The sequence below is a fragment of the Micrasema longulum genome, unplaced genomic scaffold (assembly GCF_059751315.1).
Source record: "Micrasema longulum isolate JH-2025_06_02 unplaced genomic scaffold, ASM5975131v1 h1tg000112l, whole genome shotgun sequence".
In the NCBI taxonomy this organism is placed as follows: domain Eukaryota; kingdom Metazoa; phylum Arthropoda; class Insecta; order Trichoptera; family Brachycentridae; genus Micrasema; species Micrasema longulum.
In genome coordinates this window covers 124,889-148,490 of record NW_028277318.1, presented here as the reverse complement: position 1 = coordinate 148,490, position 23,602 = coordinate 124,889, and the positions used below count along the sequence as shown (strand labels likewise).

The 23,602-nt window shown below is 30.2% G+C and overlaps 1 protein-coding gene across 4 annotated transcripts; it reads left to right on the top strand.

Annotated features, from left to right (window-relative positions):
• Positions 1-684: 684 nt before the first annotated feature.
• On the top strand, positions 685-23,602 carry LOC148284535 (uncharacterized). Of its 4 annotated transcripts, XM_088238559.1 has the most exons (9): positions 685-1,196; positions 1,575-2,493; positions 7,995-8,060; positions 10,378-10,506; positions 12,506-12,647; positions 15,349-15,432; positions 17,949-18,081; positions 20,458-20,830; positions 21,768-23,602. In XM_088238559.1, exons 2-9 carry the CDS (start codon positions 1,575-1,577, stop codon positions 22,427-22,429), a joined length of 2,508 nt encoding a protein of 835 aa, XP_088094685.1. In that variant the 5' UTR covers positions 685-1,196; the 3' UTR covers positions 22,430-23,602. The 4 variants fall into 4 exon arrangements, with proteins under 4 accessions (XP_088094685.1, XP_088094690.1, XP_088094697.1 ...); XM_088238564.1 differs by lacking the exon at positions 7,995-8,060; XM_088238571.1 differs by lacking the exon at positions 15,349-15,432.

Here is a 23,602-nt window from a genome sequence, read left to right as displayed (position 1 = left end):
TTTGTTTATAAAAAATATTTTTTGTTTTTTTTTAAGGATTCTAAATCAAACTGGAATATTATTGGATTTTAAAATAATGACAACTCACTGTCAATAAATATTATTACCTATTCCAACACCACCTATATTTAGATGCACAAATTATTATCCTTAGATGGTAATGTCCATTGTCCATACCAATATACGGTCACTATTACGACCAGTCGCCAAGAATATAATATAATAATTCATAAAGCCAAACATAAATTTACGAATTCAAAATAATATAAATATGACTGGACTAGCTAGATATTACATTATCATTTAATACACCCAAATGCAATTATTACTTTATGCCTCCTAATATTTTCCCAATTAGAAAAAAAAAACGTTTTGACACCAAATTATACAATAGGTAACATTTTTCTTGTAAAAACAATAACGTTTATCTATATGAACATGTACCTACATAAAATTGAATTAATCCCGTAAAAAGCCGTTCTTTTGCAATGTTGTATCTGTATCGAAAAGTAAATTCTACATAGGTAAAATATAATAAAAGTACACACATATAAATCGTTACAAATACTAGGAAGAGAGAACACGGTTCTCTTGGCTTGGCTATAATTATTCCTCTACACACGTACAACTTGTAACTCGTATAATATAATGTTATATGATATTCATCCATGTGTAGCACAAGCCGATGCCGGTGTGTGTACCTACAATGTATACGTACTCTACACCGCTCCATACAATGAAAGTATTATACAAATTACGATGTTTATATTATACGTAACTATGTACGTGTGGTGTATGTATATATATATATAAATATGTATGCAACACCTACTACCTACATCTTAGGAATCGAAAATACCTGACATAATAATTTCACGGAATGAATTTTAATAAAGTTAAAAGTTTTTACAGAGCTTTAAAAAAATCTTAAAAATTTAGTGGCTCGTAATAAGTAGAGAAAATAATATAGATTCATTATTATTAGTTAGAAATGCATTAAAGTTCGCGAACCGGCCCCCACCATGGCCCACTGTTATATTGATTGTATGCTGAGGGGTGTGGCGGGGAAGCGGCGTACCCACTCGAGTTATTTTGCGTCTGGTTCTTTCGTGTAATTTTATTATTGTTTTAAATCCTTAATGACGGTAAAAATTCTATTTCTGTGGTACAAATATTATATTACATAAATTACTACGGTAAGTTTTCATTTTTTCGCCGTATTTTTACGAATGTTTGTTCTATCTTATTCTAATTATTATACAAAATAATTAACAATCCGAAATGCCGTCTTAAGTCTCAAAGCGTAGGTAATATTATATTCGTATAGGTACGCGTTTTTACAGACATACGTTCTAAAAATAAAAGTAACAATTAAAATTGCGGCGGCTCCCTCTCCGTATCGGTTTTCTGAGTGATTAAGATTATTATATCATCAATGTCATTTTATATTTATCATTGATATATTTGTCGAAATATATCTCATTAACTCTTCCGGTCTATTGTTGACATTTCTCGCACGGTGTAGAATATTCCATTTAGGTTATGTTCTAAAATAAGTATTTATATTTTAACAGATGCAGCCCACTACTAGTGAGAAGACTTTTCACCTTAAGTGGAATAATCACTTGCAAAATTTAAGCCAGTTGTTTACGACGATATATTCGTCATCAGCTCTCGCGGACGTCACTCTGTCGTGTCGTGATGGATCCATCAGAGCCCACAAGCTGGTCCTGTCAGCTTGCAGCCCTTACTTTGAGCAGATATTTAAGGAGAACCCCTGCAAGCATCCGGTCATCATTCTCAAAGGCATCCCTTATGCCGAAATCAACTTACTCGTTGAGTTTATGTACAAAGGATCGGTGGATGTGCAGGAACTTGACTTACAGTCCTTGATGCACACAGCGTCCGAACTTGAAATTCGGGGGTTGGCTTACGAAGTGAGGAAAGATGCTTCCAGCTTGTTGAATGTAAATTTGAACGAGTATCCAGCATTTCCCACTACTTCGGGAGTAACGCAGGATTTTTCAGCTTTTGACGCCGCCAATCCTACATGCAGCTCTCCATATGATTCCACTCCACGAACTGTGAACCCCTACCAAACTAATTTGGAACGATTAAGACAAATACACATGTACCAACAAGCAATGTGCAGAAATACTTCGTATAACAATAATCAAGGGCAATCCTCAGAGGGTTCAGCGAACAAACGAAAAAGGAAGAATGATGAACCGATGCCTGCTACCACTACAAATGCCGTCAAAAACATTCTCGCCGCTGCTGCTAAAGAATTGGCAGAAAAAAAGAATCCTAAAATCTCTACCTGCATTCAGACTGAAGATGATATCGAATTGGTCACCTTGAAAGTAGAACAGGAAGAGGAAGAAGAAGAAGAGGCCCCTTTACACGGCCGAGACACCAGATTTAAAGGCAAGAAAAGAGTGTCTGTTGGAATGCAAAATGACTACACACCGATGGTGCCCAAAAATAAAACAGGTAAGAAATTATTTATTTTTTTAAACATTTCATCGAGATCGTAGAACGACGGATGTGCCAAAAATGCGACATTGACTTTCTTTTATACTTAACCTTAAAAAGGTTGTAAAAAGGCTATATTCCAGGTTTAAAAAAATTAAAATATATATATAAATATAATATACCTAAATACGTATATAGCAAATCCAAGTATTTATGCCGAAAGCAGCCAGTCCACAATTTTGAAAAAATGAGATATTAGTGTTATCGGATGCCGTAAGGCCAATTCTATATTCTGCTAAAAACAGCCAGGCCGCTTTCATACCAAAAAACTGCAATAATTACCTTCTGAAAGCAGTGTTCATCACAAAAATGGCATTTCTCAATTTGCAGAAAGAACCCACAGCACTAGAAAAATCTTACGGTATAGATGCTGATGGGATGATTAATGCCTCCAGAAATCTAGTTCTCTTAAATAAATTTAATTGAATAAATACATTAGTATTTAAAATTTATAAATAAATTGAATAAATACATTAGTATTTAAAATTTATAAATAAATTTAAATTTTATAAAAAATAAATTGATTAATAAAAATACCCGTAATAAAAAAACATATTTTAATACAAAATGTCACCTCACACATTTAAATTTTGAATGAGGTATAGTCCATATTAAATCTTGCTGCTTTTTGCAAAATGCGTATTTTAGAATATGTCCAGACTTATATATAGCCAGACTTTAGAAAAATGACCAAAATTTCCTTAACACGTAATTAAATTATTTTTTAAATGATTATAACAAACAAATTAAGTTATTCTTTATAATTAAGTACCACCTATATGAATATAAAATAATAATTTCAATACAGAAAGACACAACATACATACATCAGCGGTTTACTAGGGCTGGCTGTTTTCCCCAAAATGCACATCTTAGGTTGTGTGGTCAGCCAGACTTTAAAAATCATTAAAATTGGTCTAATACATAGTTAAATTATTATTCTTCGTATCATAAAAAAATGGATGGTTGTATTATTTATCATTTGTCAAAGTAAAAAATATTCTAACGTAGATTTGATTTTTCACTCTTTTCACAAAAGTGCTATTATCTCAGTTTCACTTTTCTGTGACTGGCGGCTGCTTCTGCATAACTACATTAAAATGTGCATTCATACTTATAAAATTGTGACATAAAGTGTCAAACAATTTTTTGAAGAAAGTCACATGCGTCGTTCCACAATCGTGACTATTTGTTTTTTGCAATCATTGCATTTTTATACATTTAAGTCAAATGAATATTCCTACAAATTGAAGATAATTTTGAAAATATGTGCATCTCAGAGTTTTAATTTAATATTTTAAAAATATTAGACAATCTAAAATAACTTAACTATGAATCCATTTGACTATTTTATTATCTATTAAATGCTTTTCAAAATTATAGGGTTTTTTTGTCTTGAATTTCCATCATAAAAATTTCAATAATTATTATTTCACGTTTCTTTATGTAAAACCTAAATAATCTTTGTTCTGTTGTCAAACTATGAAATCTTTTGGGAGTTATATCTAGTTGTCTACAAATATTTGTACATATTCAAATTATTTTAGAAAATCATTTTGTCATAAGGTGAATGGTTTTTTTAAATATGGAAGGACTGCCCACAAACTAGCATTTATTCTCATAAAAATAGAACTAATTTTATTTTTATGCGTTCTATTCTAAAAACAATTAACTAAATTTATTTTTTTTATAATGTCACTGAAGTGCTTTACTATGTAATCATAATAATAATGTAAGTACTAATATTAATTAAGTACCCACATGAATTAATTCTCATTTATTAAAAACAAATGATAAAATGGAGGCTTCAAGGTTATTCCAACAAAAAATAAAGCAATTGTTACATACATTATGCAGTAAGAATTTCAATTAAATTGGATACATGACTTGCTATTGTGCTTTTTTTTTAATTAGAGCTATTCAATGGACAATTTTGTTTTCTTCAAATTAATGTTGACTGAAATGTATTAAGTGCCTACCTACTTATATTTGAATTTAATAGAACATTTTAAATTCAAAAAGCATTCAGCTGTTTTTTTAAATATTTTTATTTAGTTTTTATTGTGCATCATCCTCATAAAAAAAGTACTTTTCATTTTAAAAGAGTTCGTTTTTTCAACTTCTATCATTGACATATTAATACACATAGACATGCCCTGAGCCCTCAAAAATGATGACACTTAACTCATGCCCAAACGCTTAGTCATGCCCAACGCATGTAATGTAAAAACCTTTCGGATAAACACTGCTAAAAGGATTGTGTAACTTTTCATTGGTAAATATTTGTTCAAGAGTTATTAACAAAACTTAATACAATTAATATCAAAATATAAATATTCTTTTTTGTAAACGCCAAACTATGCCTAGCGGTGCAATTTCGAAGCTCTTCTTACTAACAAGGCAGCACTGATAGGAATGGAATACGTTTTTAAAATATATTAAATGTGAGTTAATATTATTTTTGCATTCCCGAAATCCGGTGAAAAAAAAAAAAAGTCGAAATTATAAGGAATTTTAGGAAATAATCTGATTGGCATTCACCAAAAACTAATGTTGATTGTTAACGTTAAAATACAAACTTTTTTACTCACTAAAAATGAGATTCCTCCAATATTTGGTAGCATATGCATGGTCGTTGAATGCACCCCTAGTAAAAATAAACAAACTTAATGACTGGTACGTTTTCGTGTCACTACTTTTAAAAATATTTTACTCTATAGAGCGCGTCTATGTATTAATATGTCAGTGACCAAAGTTAAAAGTTAATTTTAATCAATAGGTTTTATTTTATTGTTGGTGGAATTTTATTATGTGAATTATTTCAATCAATAAAATCTCAATTTCACGAATAATATAAATATACACAAGATGACAGTGTAAATTGTGTTAGAACTGGGAAACTGCTGTTCAAATTTAAATAATAATTAAAAATTCCACTTGGTAAAATTCATCACAATGTTTGTTATTTATGCGTTAATTGTTCTAAATAAGATAATTTAGCGATATATGTTTATAAGTTACTAGATTTTACTCGCAGCTTCGCTCACGTGGTATTGGGAAGAAATTATTTAGGTAATTAGTCAGTTGTATTGTTAATAAATTTTCCCGAAAGAATTATAAATTTTATCGGGATTGAAAGTAGTTTGATCTTTCAACTATCGCTATGAAAGAAATATGATGATCCGTTAGCCTATTGTGACGGTATTGTTATTCTGTTTACAAATCCAAAATCCTACTACAAAACCGAAACGAAAAGCAAACCGAACCAAACTAACCATAGATAAAGAGAGTCAATGGAAAATTGAATAATTCGTTTCAAATGGGTTCTTTTTGACAGCCCACTTTACCGCTTACTCATTTTCAAATAATGTTGCTCATTGTTGATACATTATATATTTCTTTCATCTAATTTTTTAAAAAAAATCAGAATGAAAAATAAGAATCCTATTTCAATTCTCACCACTCCTCCGGCTATCCTTATGCGAAAAATTATGTCAATCGGTCGCTCCGTTGAGACGGGAAGGACACACAAATAAACACACTTTCCCATTTATAATATTAGTATGGATGTTTTATAAAATCTTTTCTTTTTATTAAGAAACAAAATGGCTGATTATGTATTCGAATCTGACTTAAATAAATTGAATAATATAATTATTTGATTTATAAATCATTATTGAACCACACAATCATAGTAGCGTATTATTTTTGAAAATATGTACATATTATAAATAATGAATACTTGTTAGGAATAGAAAATGGATTTTATCACAAGTATAGCAAAAAACTAAGCTTTAATAATTATTTTCTAAAAAATGACAATTCTGTGTTACAAATTATAACATTTAGCAATATCATTTATTTAATTACAACTGACATTCAACAATAACCAATAAACCAAGAATTAATCTGTTTATAATTTATCTATCTAAAAATCAAGTTGGGGTAGAGTGGGATTCGAACCACGGACCTTTGAGCGTGAGTCCAAAACATTAGCCATGGGACCACGCCCTATTAAATATTTAAAATTCAGTTTATTTATACTAATGTATACAACATACATAATGTGCCTCCTATGTGTACATCATTAATATGTATGTAAGATTTATAAATTTAATATGTTATACATATATTATATGCCGTGGCGCAGTTGGTTAGACGACTAACTGTGAAACTGGTGTCGCAAGTTCGATTCCTGCAAGTTGCAAGAAAAAATCCAACAATTTTTTTTTTCTCAATCAGTCTGGGTGTTGTGTATTATTCATAAACTCCTTCTTTATCCCTTCTTTCCTACCTGCTGACAAAAATAAAAGTTTTGGGTTATTCTTTTTTTTTTTAACTGTGTAAATTGGGTACGGCTGTTAATAAATAAATAAATAATACAGGGGAAGTTCAGTGGTTTTTATTTTTTTTATTTGTTAATAGACTAATAAAGTTAGCCAAAAAACAGACAGATGCGGGCGTTTCCGACGATCTATCCAAGAAAATCTGAACCTCTATTCTAGAAACTTGCCAGCGGAAAGGAAAGAAAGAATATGAAAAATACACCCAGACCAATGAGGAAGTTCTGCAGTTTTTCCATTTTTTATTATTTGTTAATAGACTATTATACTAAGCCAATTAAAAAAAATAAATTATGTAAGTACCATATTATCAGCGCTGTAATCTTTTAATGTTTTAAATTACTCCACGTGTGACGTCACAAGTTCTTTTCGGTAAGTTCTGCTGATTGGTGAATTGACTTCCAGTAAACCGGAAATCTGTCACGACACTATCATTAATTGATTCGGAATAACTAGTGATGTCATTTAAAGTAGTTCATTTTTATTATTTTTTTTAATACATTTTCAAGAAACTTTGCTGTACAATTTAAAGCTGTAATTTTAACCACACGTAAGAAAACATTTTTAATATTGAATTTCCCATAGTTCAGAACTTCCTCATTAAATAGACACGTTACAAGCGCATAGTAGATGGCATTTCAATTTGTGAGATTCATCTGGCTGAATTATTTCACATGATGACTGGTCATAAGCCCTGTAAATGCCTAGACTTCCATATTTCCTTCTCAGAGATGTTTCTCTTCTCTTTTGCAATAAGTTTCAATCTAAACAACTCCCTTGAAAGTGAAATCCAGCCTTTTCGATAGAATTGTAGTCACAAAATCCGGTCTGAAGGCTTTTTCTTATTTTAAGCAAATCACAAAATACTATGAAATTGTTTACAATGTACATATCAAAATAAACTTATGAGTGGGTTTTTTTACAACTCATGAATGTTATTTCAGCACCATGAAGCAGGATTTGTCACTCATTCGTTTTATTTTGTAGATTACTTAAAACATTAATAATGGTAGATCTGTTTTATTGAATTTTGTCAATAGCGGGTTTTGTAACTATACGAGTCATGTACATTTTAATATAAGAATGGTTGTTTACTTGCCATGTTTTCTTACTTAGGAAAACTACAAACTACCCGGGTCAGCACGAGTTCTTCTGTGACCATTGCTAATGACTCAAATAATGGTAAGCTAATCTTTCATTTCCTCCCCGTGGTCTACTGTTCAGCACGTTTCTCTACCATGCAAGAGGACTCTGTTTTAATGCCCGACATGGTTATGAAATATTTATTCTAAATGTGTTTTTACGCTGCGATATTTCATAGTCCCTGGATTGGCGTCTGAAGTGTAAGACTAAGTGATCGAGATACGCTGCGATTTATAATCAAATGCTGTGCCCTATGCACCATTAATCGGGTGCTAATAAGAAAATGATGATGCTTACCATCTTTATCCCTTATTATTTTTGGGCAAATTAAGTCATTAATAAAAATGGAATTTTGAAAAAAACCATTTTAAAAATAACTATTTTAATATTAGCTACAGTAGGACTCTGTTTATCCGAAATCCAGTCATCTGGATTGCAAAATATCCAGATCGTTGTCAGGAAACAATAAATAATGGAGAAGATTTTAATTTCTATTTAATTGTGCAATGAGAAACTTCAGCCCTACGGGAAATTGGATACAAAAAATGATTTTTTGCACACGGTAAAAATTAGAGCATTAAATTTTACAGTAAAGTTTCTTAAAAATGTATGAAAAAAAATAAATATTTTAATAAAAACGCACTACTTTGAATGACGTCACTTGTTCATATGAACCAACCAATGATATGAGAACTGTGAAGGATATCCGGTTTGCTTACCGTAAACGAACCAATCGGAAGAACTGGCAGAGAACAGCTGATGCCACACGCCGAGTTAATTCAGAAATACAAAACTTTAAAAAATCATAGCGCTGATAATATGAAAATAAAAAAAGACACTAACTTTCCTCATTAATTTTGCTGGACGTGTTAGTAACTTTTTAATGTGATTCCAATTCACTGTATTCTTTCAAAAGCAATAAAATCAATACATTTTCCTATTGATGACTTTAATTTAATTTATTAATACACAATTCCATCATTGCTCAGTTACAATTTTCATGTCCCAACTTTATTTTATTATTTTTTTTATTTTTTTTATTATTTTATTAACATACACGGCATAATTGCCTTTTACAAATTTATAATATAAATATATAAGGTTTGATATTTTTTAAACTACTTATAATATAAACATATAAGGTTTGATATTTTTTAAACTATTTATCAAACATATTAATAAATAATTTTGTGTTTCAATTAGCGATAGTATCTTTGAATTTTTTTATATTTTAGTATCTTTTTACTTATATATTATTACAATATTTGAGTTTGTCCAAATATTTTTAGTATCTGTTTTATTTCTTTTTTTTTGCACATTTGTATTGAAACTAAAAAATAAATAACACCTTTTATGCAATTGGTTGGTTGAAAAAAATTTCCATTTGACAGTAAGCCTACCAATGTGCAAAAAGACAAATAAATAAAAAAAAATACTCCCTAATGTCAACAAACATACATACTTAAAATACTATCTCTGATTGGTTTTAGAAATGTTTTTTTTTTTAAATTCATCTCTCATAATGTATCTTTTAAATGTTCCTATAGCTATTTTATTTTAATATAAAATGTATATTTGAAGCACTAACTTTGTGGTTATTCTTATAAATAACCCTTTGCACTCGAAAGGTTTTTGCTATGTGCATACCACCAACTCATGACATTTTTCAAGAAAAAAAATCTTTCACATTAAAATATGTTATTCCGTCAAACTTCGTTATTCCGAGGAAAATGGGACTGACTGAATTTGTTCGTTATAATATAAGCATTATTCGTTATGTTTACTAATGTAAGGTTAATCTTATAGCGTTTATTTGTAGAAACCGACCGAAGTTTCGGTTTCGGCCAATAAAACGATTTTCGGCCGCGGTTTCGGGATGTGTCCAACTATGTTAGGCTGTACTCAGGTGGAAAACTAGCACAATTTGGTATATTGAGTTGTTGTCCATTCAAGTAATTAGTATTGTCTAACATAAAAAATGAAAACTACACTGATTTCGTGACTTATTTCTCGTTTTTTGATAAAATTTCGTAACTTATTGTTATTCATTTTTTACATCAATGATCCTCTTTAAATAATATTGGAAACCACAAAACAGTGCAAATTAAAAATATTGAGAAATACAACTTTATTTTCATGCCGCCATAGTAGTGGAACTTGAGTGATATGGCAGACATGCATGCCGCTTTTATGGATTCATTTGAGTGCATAGGAGAAAATAAAAATAAAACGACTTTGTTTTTAACCACTTACTCTATATTTTATTACCGACCTGTTTTGAAGCTACACAAACTTCATTATCAAGGTTTTTTTTATATATTTTTTTAATTTAGCTGTTTTTATTTGTTTATCATAGCAACACCAGCTACTGAGGTACCTTCATATGGAACTGGAATACTGAAGTGTGTAAATTTGGATAACTTACGTGAATCTCATGATGATGTTGCACCTGCTATTGATGACAATGACGATTCTTCGGCTTTAGGTAAATGATTATCGTTTTACTATTGATATTTTATGCACTAACCTAGCGATTTTCTATATTAAACAATGTATATTTTGCTTTGTTTAAAATCACAAAATAAAATACCAATTTTAGAAACCGACTATTTAAATAACATTTATGCTTTTTGTAGATATTTCTTGATAAAACTCCACAGTTAATGATTTTGATAAGATTATCAATAACAGCTCCTTGAGTAAGTTTGGTGTCCAGTCCTGAAGATGCCTACTAAGGTGAAAGCGCTCGTTGGTTAAATGAGTAAAACTTAACCAAGGATTTTTATGGATAATCTTACCAAAATCATTTACTATTTCTTTAAAAACTAAAAATTGTTTCACTCGTTTATTTATTTTATATTATTTTTATACCACATTTTTGTAAAAATCACCTCGAGGGCACTGTACAATGAAGATCCCAACACGTGTTGCCGCTATAGAGCGCATGTACAGTTATAAATCCAGCACCTATTTATATTTTACAAAAAAAGACTAAGAAGTGTTTTGAATTAAAAAATAATCATTTACAGATAGTATCTAGATTACAACATGTCCTGCAGCCACAGAGCGCGTGTGCTGTTGGAAATCTAGACTCTACTCTGCAGATGAAATTTAAGTTAGAAATAATTTTATAATAAATTTCATTTACATCATATTTATAGAAGCTTCAAACCCAAACCAAACGTCTTGCAGCTACAAAGCGCATGAACGAATAGAATTCTTGCAACTAAAAATGATTTTAAAAAGTTTACTACAAAAAGAAGTAGTAAGTTTGGTAAGTGTACTTGATACAACGGCTCAAAAAGTTAACAGCAAAAAACTAAACAAATAGATTATTTCTTAGCAATATTATTATGGTTAGCAAGATAACGAAACAATGATGACGAAATTATTGTATTGTTTCTATTATTATTATTAAATTAATATTTAAATACTTCAAATGTAATGATGTAATAACTTAGATTTACATATAAGATATAAGTTATTAATTTAAAAATACTTAGTACACTTCTACTTATTTATTTGACCAATTAGCGCTTTCACCCTCTAATGGGCATCTCCAGACTGGTGAATATTATACAGTGTAAGGATAATTTATATAAAACAAGTGGAAGTGTACAAAGTATTTTTAAATTAATAACTTATATGTAAATATGAGTTATTACATCATTACTATGGAATTCCATCAAGAATTGTCAATAAATAATTTTAATTAAAAAAAAAACTTCATATGTAAATAACAAAAAATCTTAAATAATATTTTAGTAGTTTTTAAATAAATTAAAATATTGTATAGATTGTCATGTTTACTTACTGTGATAAACTCTCATTGATAATATATCGCTGCTTAAATTCAAAAGGGCCACAAATCGAAATTTGACTTTTGTTAGTAGAGCCAATCAAAGTTCTTAACTTTAAAAAAAAATGTTTTTAATATCACTAGATGCGTTTTTTAAGGCTATATCTATCTTAATTTTAGAATTTGGATCCAAATTGGAGTTTTCATTTCCTAACTTTAGCGTTTTCCTCAGTTCAATACTTTTTCACTGCTCCTCTGATAAACGTAAAACAGGGACTTTACTGTATGTATTGAATGGATATGTTTGTACTGAATATCTAATAGTTATTGTAAATAATTGTATTTGAATATTCATTGCGGTCCAAGTATCCATTTGGGTTAATCAAAATCCTGGATTGCTTACATTATTGTTAAAATTTATTCAATTTAATGATGCATTTAATTTATGGTACTACTACAGTGGCCTCCGTGGTGTAATGGCAAGGACGCTTGCCTTACGCACGGAGAGTTCCAGGTTGATTTTTCTCTTGCCTGAGTGTTCTGTACTATAATTTACCACTGTAATTGGGCCTCCTGGTCTGTTGTAGCGCATAAAAAAAAAACATATCAAAAGTTTTAGTTGGTTAAAAGTTATAATATACATACTTGGTACAGAATTTTATTGTTTTTATGATATTTATTTCAGATACATCCGATGACAATAATCTTCCCGTTGAAACTGCTTATGATAATGTTCCTCAAGAAGATGACTATGACAGTTGCGACTCTAAACAGGACGCTAACTCTAGAATTGACAGAGTTTTCAAATGCGATCTTTGTGAATTGAGGTAAATTTCATACTTTTATTTGATGACTCCTCAAAAGCTTACGCGCATAGATATATTTTATTTAACATAACAGTTTTCCTTAAATCCAGCCGAATCTAATTTTGCTGATCATTTAAAATAAGTATTGCTATATATCTGTGGCTTGGATCTAAAAGGGGCAATGTCATATAAAAAAAATCTTGCCAGCATTTTATACAGGATCGACGACAATTAAAGAATATAAATATTTAACAGTTTTATATACACATACCTATTATTTGGTAATGTTTTATATTCATTTTTATTATCAAACACGTCAAACAGTTAATTATAACACTATAAAATGGCTGAAAAATGACTCCTGTAATATTGTAATTTACGACGTTGGCCCTTTTAGATCCAAGCCACAGATATTTTAATTTGTGTAACAAAATATATTTATGCTAAATTATGTAGTTTTGTGGTTATTTATTTAACTTATTTATAATATTTTTTTCTTTATTTATTATTTATTTTTGGTTACCATATATGACATTATATCCCACATAGATTTTTTTTAAAGCATGGAATAACAACTTAGTACATACTTTCAAACGAACCACCAGAACTGTACAACCTTTCAGAATTATTTGTTTTTACATAAAAAAAATATATATGTGTGAATATGATATAGTAAAAATAATTTAGTTTCATAAAAGAACTTCTGTCATTAGCTAAGTTCGAATATTAACTTTATGTATTTTAAAAAGTACATAATTATGTATGTATATTTATTTCCCACGAGATAATCTAATTGCTAATGATTAACATATTCAGAATATTTTGTTTCTTTACATGAAAAATAACAATATGCATCTTCAGTTTCATATTTTATTTATATTATATTAGCTGGACTATCACCGGCTGTTACTTTTTATATAGTATTAAATGAACGCTTGAAAGTGCTTGTGCTTTGCTATTAGAAAAAAAACTTATAAAATTTGATAGTATGATATATGTTTAATATTAATAGTACTATAATTAAATGTAAATACCTATATACTTTGTTTTATGTGATTCTCACATCAAATTAAAAATTTAAAAAAACATTCAGTGTTACATACAGTTCTAAATAGGAGTTTATAATTAAACTGATGCTTTAGTCTTTTCCACTTTACATCTTCAATTTACCCGCAAACTAAATATGTAATATGTTTTAGTTTTTTATTGGGTTAATAAGAAATTTTGAAATGCTGAGCAGTAATATATTATAGCAGGCTTAACTAATTCTATAGAAATAATAAAAGTGCCTAGCCAAATTATTGTAGAGGCTTATCAAGTCATTTTGTGTCAATTTTTTATTTTGGCGGAGGAAGTTTTAATGCCTAGATGCATCATCTTAGTTGTATAATCTTATTATTAAAGAAATGACGTCAATAAACTGATAAAACTTCAGTTCCTTCGGACAAAATGGATCTTGATTTTTTTTTCTATAAAATACAATAGTTTTTTCCACTTGTTTTATTTTTAGAATATTTCATTTAACTATACAAACAAGAGGTCATTCATATTTCCCTTTTTTATTATTATTCTATGCATACGAAATATTTTATTTATTTTAAATAAAGTAATTAATTACTTACATTGCCTTCTGATCACGTAAGTAATTCAATTGCACGCTGAAGCCCCATTCTCTGACCAAACTACATGGTTCTAAAAACTTATCTATTAAAATTTATTCAAAACCATGTTTGGCACATTAAAAAATATATTGCAAGTGTAAAGTTGATCAATGGGAAAAGGTATTTTTATAGAAAAAATAAATCATTTTTGATAACCGGTTTATCAAGAATTATGTCTCAATAATGTGTTAGGATTCCATCTTTTAATTTATTAGATATTATTATATATATATTATATAACCATAGATAAACATTTCACAAAATGCTGTTTCATTATTCATAAAAGTTTTCATTGTGTTTGTAATAATGTGCATGACATTTATTCCTCAATCATTCTCAATACTGTCTCATTCCTCCACGCTTACTCGCTGGTAAAAGAGTCGGTTTATGATATAATATTGAGAGTGTTTATGAAAAATCTATTGTATATATTTTTTATTTTATTATTTAAGTGTTCTTAATATTATTTTTTTTATTCCAAAATCTATATATTGTATAATGTTCACACTTTTTAGTATGAGACGTACAATATTAAATTATGTGTATTAAAAAAAAAGGAAAAATTAGTCTATTCAGCATAATATTACAATTTCTATAGTTGTATCATTTCTTAATTCACATCGCATTCACATTTACATTTTGTGCTTTTGCCAGTATAAAATTTAAACAGTAAAAAAATCATAACTTAATAGACCAAAGTTGTTTATTATTTATAGTGTTAACATTATTCAAGTACTCTTATAAAAACAAAAAAACTTAGTGTATTAATACTACTGTTCTATATTTAACAATGTCCTCTCTGTTCCCTACTCCATTATAGCAAATTACAAATTAAATAATAACTAGAGGTGTGCAGAATTATTTAAAAAACTTCCCATGTTAATCGAGTAAAAGAGAATTTTCGTTTCCCAAGTCACAAATTGTACAAGCAACATTGGTTGCTTCTGGGGCATTCCTTCCCTCTGCCTCTGTTAGTAAGTAAGGCTGTCGCGTGGCGGTTATGTGGAGTGGTGTGGACTAGGAGGATAATGGGTTTGTTTCGGTGTTGTGTTGGTCCGCAGCTATAGTCGGAACGATCACTTGGTCCGCCATCGCAGGACGCACAGCGGGGAGCGGCCGTACAAGTGCAATACTTGCCCCTACAGGTGCATACCAAACTACTACTTCCATCACTCTCTCTGTCTCCGCCTTAAACAATATCCCGTAACTACCAAACGTAACGCAAGTATGGGTGTGCTTTTATCATTACATCTCCTCAATATTCACATCTCTAAAGCGTTGTTTCTTTTATCTCCAGCCCTGAAACATTCCTACAGCTATTGCATTCTCCGTTACTTTACACCTGAATGCCGATAGCGCTGTCCCAACTCAGATAACTGGTTGTCAAACGATATCTAAACTACCCAAATAGCCATCTTGTCTTACACAGTCAGTCAGTTCTTTGATAATTGTTCCTTTGAAATAATTTTACCTTGTAATATGCCCTTGATTATATATGGAATGAGTTTGTTTAAAATCTTCATTTTCATATTACATTATCCTATATTATTATCAATCGCAGCATATTGCTTTTCTAATTTTATTATACCTAACAGATGTTGGAGCTAGAAACAAGGCTTTGTACAGTTTTGGTGTCTTGTCATATTTGTCACATTCTAAGTTGATGTTTTATGTCTGTCCTAATTTTATTTCTACACATGTACTAATGTACCAATGTACACAATTAAATCAATATGTAAAAAAAAAACACTTGGCCTCACAATAAAATTAGTATATCCCTAAGAATGTACTGTCATGAAATAAATTAACAATTTAGATAATTTAATATATTATGCCACATATAATCTAATTTTTAAAGTCATTAAGGTAATTTTTTTATATTATTAAAATAAATATAAGATCAATATAATATATTGAACAATATTTGTCATATTTAAATCAGCGAAAAATCCAATTACAATTTACCAGTTTTGTAAGTGTTTTCATAATTTTTGTATTTTATAGAAATAGTTTTTGGCATGCTGTTTTGTCCAAATAATAAACACCTACATACATATTCATTTATAAATTATTAGTGACCGACCGAAATAAGATTTTTAGCTGAAACTGAAACCGTATTTCGGCCTCTGTTCTAGTTTTGGCTGAAACGGATACCGAAACTTATTTAAATAAGTTAATAGTCACTGCAAAACGCCCAAAATTTGGCATTTTTATTGTTAAAACCTTACAAGTTCATTAAAATAAGTGTTAAATAAAATAAATAGCATAAAATTTATGAGTAAATTTGTTTATTTTTAGCAGTTTGTTGTTAGGTTATACACATCGACGGTGAAAAGGAAATAGTTACTAAGCGGCTGTAGCAACCTAACAGAAAAGCCAATTAAAGTTTATTTGTGTTTTTTTTTCCATTAATAAAAAGATCTTATATGTACGTATTATGTTGGCGTGATTCCTACATAATTTTAATAAAAAATCAAAATTAATGCGACCGTTCTTCAATGTACGCTATAGGAACTTACTGTAAAGGAAGTACAAAAATATAAATATGAAAGATCTTAGAATTACTAACAAATCACAAAATCTGTCTAGTTTTTATTTTTTATGTTAGAAAATGGCAATACAATAAGTAATTATTTGAATGGACAACAATCCAATATCTTATTGTGCTAATTTTTTATATATGAATAGTAATGTATATTTGGGATACTTCTGTAAAAAATAAAACTTTTCAGAAGTCTGCTCTTAAAAAAATATAAAAAATCGGTAATGGGGAGAATCGAAAACGCCTTTTCGACGCTTGCAGATGCTAATAATGTAATCTGACACATCCCGACCGCAGGTTTCGACTGAGCTGAAGTTTCGACCAATTTTTGGCCAAAACTGAAATCAAAACTTCAATCGATCACTATAAATTATAACATTTTAGAGGAATTATAATTTTTGCCACTGTATGTAAATGTGTGTTTATTTGGTTTTGGACTTTCTGAAGTTTCTAAAAACACATGTTTAGTTAAACAGTTGCATGTAACTATTTTGTGTTACAGTTGACACATTCATTATAATAAACATATTTTTAATAATGTATAATGCCTCATTATGTGTAATAAAAATAATTTGAAATTGATGTTAAGCACCCAACAATAATGTTTTTAACAATACAAAAAATAGAAGCAGACTTACAACACTGGAAAAAGACCTTGAGGTAGTGTTTTATTTCTGGATTTTCAATATTTATTATAATAATAAAATAATCTAAATACGTATGTATATAAAATAGTAGATACACTATTCCCAAAATTTAAAAATATACTTGCTTCATATTACTTGCTGACAAACTTAGTCAATCAAACATGATTCACTCAAGTAAAAACAAAACTTCTTTTCCTATTATATTATATTGATTTATTCTCAGATCTCTCTCTTCGGATCTTTTTATTTTTAATATCCATACTTGCATACTACGTTTTATGTATTTATAAAGTAATTCTTATTTTATTTTTCATTTAATTGTTGAGAAAAAAAAGTATTTCTCAATTTTAAAAAAAAAATGCAATATGATGCTTAGCACAAAAATCACTGCACACTTCTAGCTAAGCATATTCAAGTTAGAAATAATAAAATATTGATTATGTAAGATTAATAATGAGGTCTTTCTGTTTAGCTTTAACCGCTCGTCACACTTGGCAAGACATCGCAGAACGCACACAGGAGAGCGACCGTATAGATGTGAAGCTTGTGGACGTTGCTTTGCACGCGGAGATAAACTCAAACTTCACATGCGGATATGTGAGAAGGTAAAATCATATTTTCTATTGTTTATTTATGTGTTTTAAGGCAATTATTATTTGAGTGCTAGTTTTATAATTGTATGTGTTATTGTAATTTACATACCACCATATTTGGTTAAAATATTTTGAAAAAACATACATTTCTTTTTACCCAAGATTTAGAAACAAAAATTTAAAATAAAAAAATAAGTAACACATTCAGTAGAAGTTTAAAACAATTTAAAAATAAATTGAATAATAAAATATTTTAAAGGATTAATATAACAAGAAAATCAAAAGTTACTGTTTCGTTTAGTAATTTTACATAAGGGTTTAATTACCATTCACCGTCTTTAAAAAGTTCAAATGGTTTGGTCCATAGGAACAATACCCTACACTAAATTAAAATGTAATATTTTATGTCATGTTGTAAACTCGAGTTAGGATCCAGACTTTTTTGGTGCAAGTCTGTCTAGATTTCAACAATCACTAATATAGACCAGACCGAATGGTCACCATTTTTTGTCCATGTTTAATTTTTTTAGTGTTTTGTTTTAATTGTACTTTTATTTTTATATTTAAAAAAAAGTATTTTACTGTTATTAAATGAACTCAATGAGTCCATGAATAAGTAAATAATATAACAAGATAACTACTTTTCTCCTACAATAAACATAGAATTACATTTTGATTTATTACAACAGAGAGCGAAAACATTTTTGAGAAGAAAATATGGAAGTCTATGTGTTACAGGGCTTATGATTTGTCATTGGCTGGTTAAAGTGGCAAATTTACACACTGTGTATTCACAGTTTTACCTAAGGTTAATTATCCACATTTAATCTACTCAATACTCTTCCATCTGTTAACTTTTGTGAATTAAGAGAGCTGAATTCTTCATTAATGTGGCTGAGATTCATCTGGCTGAATTAATTCACCTACTCATGTAAAAATACTTTTCAATTTTCATGCTTCTTTTTATGCCAGTTAGTTAAATCAACAATATTTTCAGAATGTACAAATGTTAAATAAACACATAAATACATTTGAACATGTTGTTGATATAATTGCATATTGAAGTAAATATGTATGGGCCTTACTTATAAACCTGGTATAAAGTTACGCCTAAGCATAGTGGTAAAATAATGAAGGGAATACTGTTCTTATTCTACTACTAAAATAAGGATGGTTGTTGGGGCCAAAACTAAATTGAGCAATATTTCGTTTATTAAATAATTCTTTACAGAACGCATTTAAATTACTAACTTCGTTCCGAAGATTTGGCGGGTTAAAATAATACTTTACAAAGAACGCTTTATTGGTTAATTTTGTATACCGACTAGCAATTTCAGATGTTATTGTTCGACTTTGCAACGTGTTCATTTATTTCAAAAGTGTCGTATTTCGTGAATTATTGTTTTGTGCCCTTTTAAATGTCGTCTACTGAAGTTGAGATATTTATTTTTCTGTGTATACTTTGTACCCTTGTATTTTTTATGTAATATTTCAAAGAACCGGACATTTGTCCTGTGTTAAGATCCTAGTTTAGTTTATTGTTTCTTGTCCTAGGATGTCACATATAATTTAATTTATTGAGGAAGAGAAATCTCGTAATTGTTTGAAAAGGCCTTAGATATATTTTGTTTGGCACTAAAATATCAGTATTTTTTGTAGAATGTAATCGAAATAGGTTTTGGAAAGCTTGTGAGAGAGGAACAAGCTTTAGTCTTCATCTGGAAGTCTGCAAGTGCGCTTGTAGAATTGCTGACGGAAAGTCAGATCGTAGCAGGCGAGGAGTGTACGCATCCTCGAGTGTTACGTGTATTAGGTAAATGTGTACCTATGTAATCATTTAAAGAAACTGCGGTTATCTTTTAGAACAGTTACAATAATGATTATTTCTTTGACATTCAATAGTGATCCTCTAGAGACGATGACGGAAGGTCCTAAGTGACAGGCGAGGCTTGTACGCATCCTCGAGTGTTACGAGTTGCGAGTGTAAGGGTGTGATTGCCCTGTGGTTTTATTTGAGCTGATTTGTGTATTTAATGACTATGTACCGGCTCAACTTTTTCAGACTATTTTCAATTATGATTTATGTGACATCGTGGAATTAGAAAATAAATAGTATTTTGAAGGAACTGTGTGTCTTTTCTTCATTCGCATGTCACCCGAGATTGGCGAGACCGTCGAAGCGAGAACCCTGCACCAGCTGGCGTGAACAATAATGGTATTGCCATCTGAATTATACTGCTATGCCTAGGCGTAACTTTATACCAAGTTTATGAGTACGGCCCTAAGCTATATAAATTTAATGTGTTTATAACGATGGAAAATAAATGTGTAATCAAGTGGAATTACTTTTTCAACCTCATTTTAAAAATACAATTATGTTTTTTTTAGGATGAATATGTTTTGCCCGGCAACACGTCTACTGTCTCAATGGATAACACGAAACTACCAAAGAAAGATACTCCACAGAGTATGATTCCCGGAGTGGTGTCTATCGGGCACAGCGAGCGCCACCAACTCATGTTCACACCCAGCGGCGAGGTGATGCTGGCTCCGCGCTCTCACGACACCACTCCCGTGTCAGAGGCCGAGGTGAGCCGCTCCATGATGGACCTGGCCCACGGCTCTGACAGGCACAATTACTCAGATGGAGGATACCCCATGAAGAGGGGGCGAGGTCGGCCCAGGAAGAAACCCCTGCCTGCTGTGGATATCCCAATCATCAAAAAGAGAAGAGGACGCCCACCCAAAATAATCAAAATGGGTAAATTTTCTAAAGAATATTTTAAAACAATTTGCAATAAATAATACATATTATACATAATACATTGCAGTCCATAATAAATATTAAATATATATGTTCAATGTTCTGCAAAAACTCATTAAGGCCCAGTTGTTAAATCATTAGTAATATGTAGTTAAATATCAGAAGTACCGTTATACGGGGTGAATAGAAATAAATTTTGCATTCAAATTTTTTATTTTTAACAAATTTTAAATTTTATCATTAAAATCTTAGGACCGACTTGGGCTTATGTTTTTTTCAGCATGTCGCTCTCACATGAATTTTTCGTAACGTTTTACTTTAAAATATGATTCTTGCTTTTCACCTCTTGAAAAGGGTCAATAACAACGCCATATAGAGTGAATGGAAACATTCAAAGATTTTTTTGTAATCATAAAAATAAAACTCGTACAAATGCTTATTAGAAGGTAATTATATTTCAAACAAAAAAAAGACAAGTATAATATATTTTTAAGAAATCTCTTTGAAAATTAAGGTTTTTTTCTTCCTACGTGTCATTTCTGTTCACCTTACATTATCGTTTCTATTCTCCCCAAATATCGTTTCTATTCTCCCTAAATATCGTTTCTATTCTCCCCAAATATCGTTTCTATTCTCCCCAAATATCGTTTCTATTCTCCCCAAATATAATTTCTATTCTCCCCAAATATCGTTTCTATTCTACCCAAATATCGTTTCTATTCTCCCCAAATATCGTTTCTATTCTCCCCAAATATCGTTTCTATTCTCCCCAAATTCATAAAAAAACAGTCATCACCTCACATCATCTACTATAAATCCGAGTTTTATCATTTGTGAAGTTTATATTTGTGATTTATATTGTAGACCATAGTAAAATATGCATTTTTTTATTACACTACTACTAAAGTAATACTGATTATTTGTTATTTTTCAGATCCGTTAGACCACACAAGACCGATTGAAAACTACACTTCTTCCAATCTACCTTACGGCGACTTCAGTTATTTAACGGACATTATTTCTACGCATTTCAATCAATCCACTCAACAGGCATACCAGAATATGATGCAAATAAATCCTCTTCTAGCCGCAAATGCTTTAAGTAATGCCTTATCCAGTCAAGGAATTCCTCTACTGCCACCGGGTACACACAACATGGACAATATTAGGAGCCAACTTCCGGCGCAAGACAAGATGCCGACTCCTCTCGCACAAAACTTGCCATCTTCTACCAATATTGAGTCTCCCACCGAGAAAACTTCCACCAACTCCATTGAAAATATCAATGTCGTCAAAATTACCAACCCTCCTTCCAATCCAGACCCTACACCGAATACTAATGATAATACCAAGGCTGCAAATCCCGAGTCTCATTCTAAAAGCGATCGTCCATCTGATATGAATAATTGTGAAGAAACGAAAAAGGCCTCACCTATTAGCGAAACAACAGAAAATGAAGAGGGGAATCCCAAGCAGAAAGTGTTAATGTTGGGAGACTGTCAGATTGTGAAGATCGGCGAGGATTCAGAAGGCAACACGGCTGCGGTAGGTGCAGTGGGAGAGTGCACGGTCCAACCCGTGCCGCAGAATAAATAAACGGTAAGTCCGCTGTAGGGCGGTGAGCATATCTGTAGCCTTCCAAGGTCTTTTATTATAAGTAAGTACATTATACACTATTAGCATAGGTGTTTTCTTTATTAAAAGAAGAGGCTATCTAATCTAAATAATCTCCTAACTTCCCATTTCGCAATGGCATTGGCTAACATTAAATGTAGTAGGGAATTTATCTAAATTAGATTGTACGCCATCATACATAGGCTTAATTCCTATATTATCGTATACTTTTTTGTTCTATAACAATGTTAACATTTAAAATAAAATATGATTACGTTTTATCGGTTACAATTTTTAACACAAAATGTGTCCGTTGATGAGCATGTTTTATTGTTTTTTAATGATTGACGTAACTATTTTATCATGGTCTTAGAACAACGTTGTGAGTGATTCTCTTCAACTTTACATGAGAGCGGTTTAAATTTTACTAGACACTTTGTCACAACTTGATAAGTACATTTGATGGATTGGTTACATATTTTTTTTTTCAAACTTGGAATATAAAGCCTTTATAAAACCTCAAGATCAAATATTTAAAAAAAGGCAATGTCGCATTTTTCACACATCCTCGTTGTTCTACAGTCACGACGATTTTATTCACTATGATGTAATGTATCCGATGAAGGACATAAATATGTATGTAAATATGTACATACAGTAAAACTTCATTTATCCAAATTAATGATTGCCAGATGTTATCCAAATTAATGATTGATAGTTGGATTAAATTAACGCAATGTTTTGAGTTTTAATATAAAATGCAAAATTGACTCTAAAGGTCACTTTGATTGATTTTTAAATGCTACAGCGAATTGGAATTATATTAAAAACTTACTTAAACATGCAGGCCGGCCACCAGTGCCCTTTTTTATTTGTTATTACAAAATCTCCCCTATTTTTTATTTCTCGATATTGATCCGGATATTTGGCAATCCGAATGACTAAAGTTCTACTGTATATTTATTCCTTAAAAATTTGTATTGTCGGCTCCTTGTGACTATGGGAACTGTAACTCTTCCCATTTAAATTAATCATGAAATATTATCACGCTAATAAAAATATAGTGATTCATGCACTTAGTTGCATAATTGTGTATAAATTAATATTAATGTTCCTCGAAAATGGTGTTTATGGTTCGGCAAAAAGGAAGAAAAA